General features: G+C 46.4%; 1 protein-coding gene across 1 annotated transcript in view; it reads right to left on the bottom strand.

Moving 5' to 3' along the window:
- CHD5 (chromodomain helicase DNA binding protein 5) overlaps positions 1-10,240 on the bottom strand; it is a 159,031-nt gene that overhangs the window by 109,728 nt on the left and 39,063 nt on the right. The window contains exon 2 of the mRNA XM_069079557.1: positions 4,548-4,678. Coding sequence (XP_068935658.1) covers positions 4,548-4,678 — 131 coding nt within the window. The remainder of the gene's footprint in view (positions 1-4,547; positions 4,679-10,240) is intronic.

The following is a 10,240-nucleotide window of genomic DNA, read 5'->3' as shown; positions in this document are numbered from 1 at the left end:
GGGAAAGGGGGAGAGAGACAGAGACAGAGAAGGAGGGGGAGGAAGGAGAAAGAGACACAGAGACAAAGAAACAGACAGATATAAAGTCAGAGAAAGAAGGAAGGAGGGAGAGGAGAGAGAGGAAGGGGAGGAGAGGGGGAAGGGAGGAAAGGAAGAAAGCAAAGAGAAAGTGAAAAAGAAGGAGAAGAGAAGAGGAAGAAGGGAGAAGGGTGGGAAAAGTGAAAAAGAAGAGGGAAAGGGTAAAAGAAGGGTGAGAAATGGAAAGTGGAGGGGAAAAGGAGAAGAGAAGGAGAAAGGGAGGAGAGCAGAGGAGGGAGGAGGAGGGAGAGAGAGACAGGGACAGAGGAGGAGGAGGGGGAGGAGGAGGAGGAGGAGGAGGAAAGGTGGCAGAAAGAGGGAGGAGAGTATGATGAAGGGGAAGGTTTCCCACCTTCTGGGAGGAAGCCAGAGAAAGGGGAAAGGGAAGGGGAGGGGAAGGGAAGAGGAAAAAGGAAGATGGGGAAAGGGGAAAATAAGAAGGGGGAGGGTAACAGAAGGGGTAAGGAAGGAAGAAGGGAGGGGAAAGGGAAGGGAGCAGGGGGAGGAAGAAGCAGGGTTTCTGGAGGCTAAGAGCAGGAGATGGAGAAGAAAAGGAGAGAGCAAAAAGGGAAGGGGAGAGGGGAGAAGGAGAGATAAGATGGTGAGGAGGAGTAAAGGGAGTAAGGGAAGAGGGAAAGAGGGCATATTCGAGAGAACTAAAATCCAGTTAAGTGACATAGAAATATAAAGACCCTCCCGGAGGCTCCCAGAGCCTCCAACAGATTTTGGACATATTTAGAGGTTCTTTGAGGGAGAGAAAAACAACCTAGAAGTCTTTTTATTCTGTTCCAGTGGAAGGGGCGAGGGGGCGTTGCGTAACCAGTCTGCTGGTCCCCGGCCGACTGGAGGGACCGGTCTTTCTGCAGGGGCTCAGTGAGGTGTCAGTCTCAAGCAGAAGGCTGGGGGGCTGGGGCGGGGCGGGGCGTGACCTCTGGCCACGGGCTTCTTCCTCACCCCTGGGCCTGCAAGCCGCGGAGGAGCGATACAGGGCAGGAGGCTGGGGAAGGGGAGAAAGAGAGGGGAAGGATGGAGATGGGAGAAAGCGAGCTGTCTGCACACAAATCCCGAAGAGGGGAGGGAGCCGCAGCTAGGGGGAGGGGCTCGGAGCTCGGCCTGCGAAATTAAGATGCAAACGGAGACTGGGCAGCTCTAGGACTCCAGCAGCTGGTGCTGAAGGTATCAACAGCTGGGCGCTCCTGCTTCCGGGAACAGCAACCATTTTGCTCCGCTTTTGGAGTGGGGGGGAGGGGAAGGGGAGGGGGAGTCAGGGACCGGCCTTGAAATCTGCCCGGAGCCTGGCCGGGCACTTAATCCCTCCCTCCCTCCTGGCCTTCTCCTCTCCGTGCCCCCGGAGTTGCGGATGCAGAAGGCAGCAGATGGGCTTGGCCAGACCCACCTCCATTGGCCCTGCGGGCACTCCGTTTCTGTCTACCACCTGGGAGTCTCGAAGAAAACGATCATCAATATCAATGCTCACTAACGTTACTAATGACGAGTCACGTTTATCGAGTCCTTTAGCAGCCCCGGGAGGCAGTTGCTATGATTGGCCCCATTTCACAGCTAACGAACTTCTCCAGGCTCCGAGAGGGAGAAGGGAGACGGTGATTTGCCCCCAAGCACCGATCCGGCCAGGGCTGGGATCAACCTAGCTTTCTGTCCACTGGGACAGGACAGGACAGGCGCCTCTCCTGGCCTGCCAGGCTGGACAGGGCCAGAGAAGAGTCCAAAAGTGACCACTCTTTCAGGATCCCCAGGGAGAAGAGGGAAGGAGAGAGGAGGAGGAAGAGGAGGAGGAGGAGGGAAAAGGGAGGAACAGGAGGGGGAAGGGAGGGAAGGAGAAAAAAAGAAAAGGGAGAAAGGAGGAGGAAGAGAGGAAAGACGAGGGGGAGGAAAGAGGAAGGAGAAGAAAGAAGAGGAGAAGGGAGGAGGCTGATGAGGAGGACCGAGACAGGTGACATTTAGAACTTTAAAGTATGAACAGAGCTTAATATCCACGATCTCATTCAATCTTCCTGTTAGCCCTGTGAGGTCAGTGTTCAGAAGGCTGTGTGTGTGTGTGTGTGTGTGTGTGTGTGTGTGTGTCTGTGTGTGTGTTGGGAGTGGAGCCTGGGAAATGAAGACTATGGATTCAAAGGATGTGGGTTCAAAATCCTACTTGCCACACTACTGGTATGACCTCGGGTAAACCATTTCTCCTCTTGTAGCCTCAGTTTCCTTATCTGTAAAAAGAGAGGGTTAGACTAGATGGCCTCATTAGTAGAGTTTTCTGGAGGAGAGTGTTGTGTGAGTCACTCTGAGCCCCAGAGAGAGAAGAGACTGACCCAAGGTCAGTCTTGTTAAGTAGAAGAGCCAGAATTCAAACCTGGGTCTTTAGGCTTCAAATCCAGCATTCTTTCCAAAGCTGCCTAAGAAAACTACTGTCATATGGGTGAGTCACTCAGTGTTCTGCTGTCCAACATCCTCCTCTGTCATTTAATAGACTGAGTGACCATGAACAAGTCTACAGATCTAAGTTTCCTCTATATATAAAATGAGGGGGATAGGTGAACTCTAAGGTTCCTTTCAGGAGAGTTTGGGGGTGAATGGAGAAAGAGCACCCTACCTACCTCCTTTGACTTCCCCCCAGCCTTTGTCCCAGAACCTATATGGAATAGGGTCCCCAGCCCCTTGCTTTTCCCCTTAGTGCTTGACTGCTCACAAGGTTTGTAGGGGATGGAAATCCACAACTCCACTCCTGAGAAGATGGACTTCCCCATCTACCCTGCTGGAGATGCCTTAAAGTAGCCCGGAGCTGTCCTCTTAACTATTGGTTAACATAAAGCCCTCCATGCTTTGCCATCCAACCCACTGCAGCCCCCTTAAGAATTCAAGGCATTTTCAGCGGTTGTTATTTGTCCCCCAGTTAGAGCGTGAGGTCCTCAACAGCAGGGATTGTCCAGCTTTCACTATATGTATCCCTTACACTTAGCAAGGTGCTTGACATATAGTAAGTATTCAATAAATCCTTTTCATTCATTCAGAGTTCTGACCCAGATTCAATAATCATCAAGCTCTGCCTTAAGGATAGCCAGTGGGATTCCAGGACTGTTTGGGATATCAGGGTAAATGGGACGGGGATGAGGAGGGAACATAAATATAGAAGGGCCCTTCTGGCTCCCAACAGAAAGGGCTGCCTAGGGAACACTTGAGGTTAAAATATGTGTTGGGGAGACTTATAGTCCTCCCTGGGGGCCAGCCTGGGGAGGAGCAATCAGCCGTTGCTGCATTGCAGTACAGATACTTGCAGACCTTCCTGGACAAGGGTTCACAAAGAAAGCTACAGATGAGGGGAATGGATGGAGCAGGTTTGGGTCCAGATGTGAGCCCTGAGGTTCTGTGGACCAGAATCTGGGATTCAGGAACAAGCCTCCTGACTCCTACACCAGGGCATCCTTCCTGCCCCTATATTCAGAGGCGAGCATGGTCAGCCTGTGGCTCAGTTGGAATTCTTACAGCATCCCCAATAAATGGGCATCCAGTCTCTACACAAGACATTAAGTGAAAAAAAAGCCACCCAGCCCACCTATACTCCTTCTATCTAGCTGAAATGGCTTCTGGACAACAGTAATTCTAGTTCTTCCCTCAGGGGCCAAGCAGAACAGTCTATCAACATTTATTAACCACCTAATATGTGTCAGGCACAAAAAAAGGCAAAAGATAGTCCCTGCCCTCAAGGAGCTTACAATCTTATGGAGAAGACAAGCAAACACATATATACAAAGTAAGCTATACACAGGACAAATGAGAAATAATGAACAGGGAGAAGGCACTTGAATTAAGAGGGGTTGGGGAAGATTTCTGGTCAAAGAAGGAATTTTAGTTGACTTTGTTTTTGACTTGATTCTAGTTAGACTTAAAGGAAGAACATGTCTCATCCCTCCATCATCCTGAATCCCCAGCTTATCACTGTCCTTTCCTCCTTATATGGCACCCAGACTGAACATAGTATTAAAGATATGGTCTGATCAAGACAGAGGACAGGCCCAACATCCTCCTCAGACTAAGGGGCTATAAATAATAGCCAATAAAATTGGACAAAAAATAATGACCAATAAAATTGGGCAAATCACTCAGCTTCCTCAGACCTCAGTTTCCTCATCTGTAAAGTGAGGAGTTTGATGAAATAAACTTTGAGGTCCCTCTTCTAGCCCAAGGTCTACAATTCATATGAGAAAAGTGAGGCCCAGGGAGGGGAACTAAGTCTCCCAGGGTCACACAGCTAGAATCCAATTCTCCAGCCTCCCAATTCATTATGCTTTCAACACAAATTAGCCTGCCTTTCCGTTAATATAGCTAATTATTTTGTACTGATATAACAAAGAGACCAGAGCCACACTGATGGCCAGAGCCTGCCTGCATTTGCCAATATTTAAGTCCCTGGTCCCCAATCCAAGCCTTTCTCAACCCACACCAAGGGACCATATGTGTACCTCTTTCTTTCTCCGTTTTACTTTAGATGTCTTGTTCTCCTTGAGTTTCTTGGATTTCTTCTTCTTGGGAACACACACTGGTTCCTCAGGATAGAATTCTTCCAGACCTTCTAGGCCCCCATCCTCTTCTTCTGGAGGCAACCAAAAGACAGGGGTGTTACTCAGGCCCTTCGAGGAGTAAGGAGAAAGCCCTAGGAAGGGGTGTGGATGGATCAGGAATTAGCCATCACCTCCAAAAGCAAATTCACATTTCCCTCCTACCTTTCCATGCTTCCCCCCCAACACCTTCCCCTCCACCATCCTCCCCTAGTCCATCTGCTTCTCTCCCAGTTCTACCCAGCCCCAGACTCTTCCCCCTTCTCCCAATTCAACAAAAACATCCTAAGCTCATTTTATGTACCCTAACACATAGGTGGCCGGAATACAGAGATAAGAATAAAAATAAGCCCCAGGGCTCAAGGAGCCTACTGAGGTCTCCAACATGCTCTTTAATTTCCCTTCCTGGGCTGAGCAGAGCTAAATCAAAGAGGCAGAAGCACCAGATGAAGGAAGCTTCGACATTTCACCTTGCCCACCTGTTCTTGCCCAAATTTATTTGCATGCCAACAGTCATCAAAGAGGATTTGGGAAGTGAGGTAGGCTTTATCACCCTAGTCTCCACCCAGCTCCTGTTTGGGTTTGGAGCGTACCAAGTTCCCTTACATTCAGATGCTAAATAGGACTGATAAAGGATTTTTCTAACCTGAAGTCAGATAGTTGTCTGGAACCACCAGGGGACAAAGAAATAGTTAAAAGGATGGAATTAATCTTAGCCTAGGATCATTCTTTTTTTTGGAGGGGCAGTGTTCCTAGCTATGATATCTCATAGTCTCAGAGCTATACACTAAAAAAGTTTCAGCATAGCCTAGTCAGAAAGGCTTTCTATACACTAAACCTGAGTAGATGGGAACAGAGACTGGCAAAAGGCCCTGAAGAGATGACTCAGAAGATGACGAGAGAGCGGCTTAGCAACCAATGAGGAACACCAAGGTGACATAATACCTAATGCAAAATAGCAATGAAATTCTGAGGAGCTGGGAAGAAAGACCAGTGCAATGACATCACTAGAGAAGTCAGCGATTCTATGGCACTGGGGCCCCACACACATCTGCAGCATGTTTCTCCCTACACGGATCTGCCCTCCATGTGTATAGCCTAAACATAAGGGTTTCTGGCATGTCAGTCAATCAGCAAACATTTATTAAGAACCTTACTAGATGCCAGGCACTATGCCAAATGCTGCAGATACAAATGTGAAAAAAAAGACAGTCTCTGCCCTCAAGGAGCTTACAGTGTAATGAAGGAAGGTAACTTACAAAAAGAAGCTGGGGGAGAGGGGGGCAGGGGCAGCTGCAGAAACATGGTGGACAAATCAAAGAAGTCCCATAGAAGTGCGGCCAGATGAGAAATGAAGTCAGGAACAGGGAAGTGTGAATTTCTTTACTGCAAATTTTAAAATGTGAATTTTTAAATTGCAAATAAAGAAATGTGGATAAAGGCACCCCTACTATACTTGTTCCCTACACGTGTGACCTCCATGCATGTTCTCCTGGTCACACACATTCTGGGTGTGTGCACCTTTTCCCAATGGTGGTGTGGTAACCTCTGGGAAGAGAGAGCGCCTCACGTGTGCAGGGGGTGGTGGGAATCTTTTCTTGTCACCTTATTTGCTGTATATTATTTGATTACATCTCTTACTTTGAATTAATGTCCTCTCTTGCTGGCTAGTAAAAGGAATCACATTGGTGGGGGCTCTGAGCTATGATCTTGCATGGGTACTGACCCACTGACCCCAAAAAAAATTTTTTATAAGTATCCACATGTAAGGGTAAGGGGGGTTGTCCCAGATACTTCAGGTAAACAAATACAAGGTAATTTGGGGATGGAGAGAGAGCACCAACAACTGAGTAGATCAGGAAAGACACTGAGTTTGAGATGCCCACCTGCTCTGAAGTTTGAAGGACATTTAGGATTCAGAGTAGAGGCGAGAAAGAAGTGGATTCTGGGAGTGCAAAGCACCTGTTTGAAGGTGCAGAGAGTAGGGAACAGGAAGGAGGACAACTGGGCTAGAATATCAAATGCAATAGGAGGAGTAATGTGAACCAAGCCTGGAAGGCAAGCCAGAGTCAAATCATGGAGCTTTTAACTGCTATAAAGACTAGGAAATCTTTATTTTATTCTGGGGGCAATAGGGAGTCACTGAAGATTCTTGAGCTAGTGAGTGGCAATACACTTTAGGAAAATTATGTTGGCCTTTAACTTCTAGTCCCTTTCCTTTCACACAAGTCCTGATACTTCTCTTCTCCATTTCCTAACTGCCCATCACTATTCCCTTAAGATCATAGATTTAGGACTGGAAGAGACCTTAAGGGCCATCTGCTCCAACCCTCTCCTTTTACAGATGAGGAAACTGAGACCCAAGGAGGTTGAAGTGATTTGCCTAAGGTCACAGAAGTGTGGGATTTGAACCTAGGCCCTCTGCTTCTATGGTCAGTGTTCTTTCCGCTGTGCTATTTCCCTAGATGCTGACAGACGCCTGTCCCCATCCTCTACCCCCAACCCCACATCTACTGACCTACACATTTCTTGAGCACAGGCAGTAGGCCTGGAAGGGCATGCACTTGGCTCCATGCTGGGCTTTACAGGAGACACAGTCAAGGCCACAAGAGAACTAACTCATATTTCTATCAGGCTTTAAGAGGCTTATTCATCACTTTCTTCACTGGAAAGCTACCTGGGAAGTAGATAATTCAATTATCCCTCCCCATTTACATGCAATATAACAGCAGCTAACATTTCATGAGTGTTTTACAAATGTTATCTTAGTTGTTCCTCATAGAAACCCTGGGAAATAGATAGGTGCTATTACTGCCCCTACTTTATGGATATGGAAACTGAGGCTGATAATAGTTAAGTAACTTGCCCATGGCCACACAACCAGTCAGTGTGTAAAGCATGATTTGAACTCAGGTCTTTCCTGTTTCCAAATCCAGCTATTGCTGTGCCATCTAACATGACTCTTTCTCCTTTTTTTTTTTTTTTTCTTTTTGGAGGGGTTAAGTGACTTGCCCAAGGTCACTCGGCTAGTTTTTGTGTTACGTGTCTAAGGCAGGATTTGAACTCAGGTCCTCCTGACTCCAGGGCCAGTGCTCTATTCACTTTGCCACCTAGCCACCCCATGACTCTTTCTTTAATGAAAATTCTCCAGGTTGGCTTTAGCTGCCCAAAGTTCTAAGATGGTAGAACTGCTATTCAGTGGGATTCTCCCAGGGAGCCTAGAACTGAGCACAGAGATTGCATGAGGCTGTGATAAGGAAGAGGAAGAGGAAAAGAAGAAGAAGGAGAAGGAGGAGAATAAGAAATAGAAGTAAATGAATAATATAATGATGATGATGATGATGTTGATGATGATGATGATATGGATGGTCCTTATAGAGAGAATCTGCAATGCTAGGAAACTGCACATTGGGATTTTCTCAAAGATCAAAGAACTGTGCCAAGTCTGCCCCAGGCAGAGGAGTTCCTCTGTCCAGAAGGGAGATGAGGGAGGATAGCCTCAGTTTGCCTATCTGTAAAATGGAATAATATAGAACCTACCACACAGGGTTATGTGGAGGATCAAAGGAGATGATATATGTTTAGCACTTTGCAAACTCCAGAGTGCTATATAAATGCTAGCTGCTACTGTTGTTGTCCAGATGTTTCAATCATGTCCAACTCTTCTTGACCCCATTTGGGGTTTTCTTGGCAAAGATACTGGAGTGGTTTGCCATTTCTTTCTCCAGATCATTTCACAGATAAGGAAACTGAGGCAAACAAGGTTAGGTGACTTGCCCAGGGTCACACAGCTAGCAAGTGTCTGAAGCTTGATTTAAATCAGGTCTTTTTTACTCCAAGCACATCATTCCATCCACTGTGCCACCTATCTGTCCATGTAATGTTATTTATTATTATTGTTATTATTATTAGGGGTGGCCTCAGTTTCCTCATCTGTAAAATGGGGGCAATTAAAGCACCTACCACACAAGGTTGTTGAGAGGATTAAATGAGATAACACATGTATAGGACTTTGCAAACCCCAGAGTGCTCTCTAAATGCTAGTTATTATCATTAACCAGTCATGAAGGCCAAGCTCAGAGCCTGATTCACTAGGAGACAGAGTTAGTAATAGTCCCATGGACTCAGGGTCCAGATTCTAGGGCAGCTGGGCTGAGGGTGCTGAATGGACAGCATTGCTAGGACCATCCATCCAGCGTTCAGTCTAACATAAGGGAAAGGGGGCTGTACATAGAACATGGAGTGTGTGATGTACAGTCCAAGAACTCAGCGTGGCAAATGGCTTCTGTATTTGTCCAATTATATGCCACTCTGATACTAAGAGGTAACATGGTATGGGGGAAAGAGAACTGGATTTGAAGTCAAAGCATTTGGATTCTAACTCTCTCTCTCTCACTACCTGTAAGCCTCAATGTCCTCATTTGTACAATGAAGGGGGTTGGACCAGATGGCTTCTGAGGTCCCTAGCAGCTCAATGGCTATGATCTAACTCATCGTATGTTATGTCTTGAGCCAAAGGATCATGGAGGCAATATGACACCATGGCTTTGGAGTCTGAATGCATCAGGTCATATTCTAGGTCTGCCACTTACTACTCATATGACCTTGGGTGAGTGCCTTGATCTCTCTCTGCCTCAGTTTCCTCAACTGTAAAATGAGGGATTTGGATGAGATGACTTCAGAAATATCTTTCAGCTCTAAATCTGTGATCCCATGATATGATTTTCCTAGTGTAGAGGTCTGACACATCCCAACTCAATAAACTATAGTCTCATGATTACCTCTCTCTATCAACTGATCACTACAGTATGTGCCAGTCACTGATCCCTGAGAATCAAAGATAAACTTCTGTGTTTGACTTATGCCTAAAGCTTTTCACATTCTGACCCTGTCCCATTTTTTGTCTTCATCCTACACATCATTTCCCTCTATGATCCAATGACACTGACCTATTTATTGTTAATCATACATTATACATATCTATCTCCCAACTCCATGACTCTGCACTGGCTGTCCCAAAATGCCCTCCCCTCCTCCCTGACTACTTTTAGAATCCTTGGTTTACTTCAAGATAATCCTTCAGATTAAATGCTACCCTTTGCAGAAGGCCTTTTCTGGTACCCCCAACTCCCAAGTAGTAAGATCTCCCCCCAGCCATATTACTTTATGTCTACTTTGTAAGTTTCTCAAAAAATTCCAAGGTTTGTCATGTGGAACTGACTAACATATAGGGAAAGTTCCTGCATGAGAGAGGATTATCACTAACAGGGAAAGGAACTCAGCCCTGGTCTGATTCTTCTAAGTACTCAGGGTCCTTCAAGACTGAACCCAGTTCAGACAGTAGGCATTGATTCAGAGAAGAGGGTTCCCCTAGGAGAAGAGAGTGGAGAGAGAGAAAGAAAGAAAGAAAGAAAGAAAGAAAGAAAGAAAGAAAGAAAGAAAGAAAGAAAGAAAGAAAGAAAGAAAGAAAGAAAGAAAGAAAGAAAGAAAGAAAGAAAGAAAGAAAGAAAGAAAGAAAAGGAGGAAGGAAGGAAGGAAGGAAGGAAGGAGGGAAGGAAGGAAGGAAGGAAGGAGGGAAGGAAGGAAGGAAGGAAGGA

Source organism: Petaurus breviceps, unplaced genomic scaffold (assembly GCF_028583685.1).
Source record: "Petaurus breviceps papuanus isolate PSGF00001 unplaced genomic scaffold, PetGlider_PUasm1.0 91041, whole genome shotgun sequence".
In the NCBI taxonomy this organism is placed as follows: Eukaryota; Metazoa; Chordata; class Mammalia; order Diprotodontia; family Petauridae; genus Petaurus; species Petaurus breviceps.
Note: the sequence above shows the minus strand (reverse complement) of the source record. Positions and strands in the feature narration are given on the sequence as shown.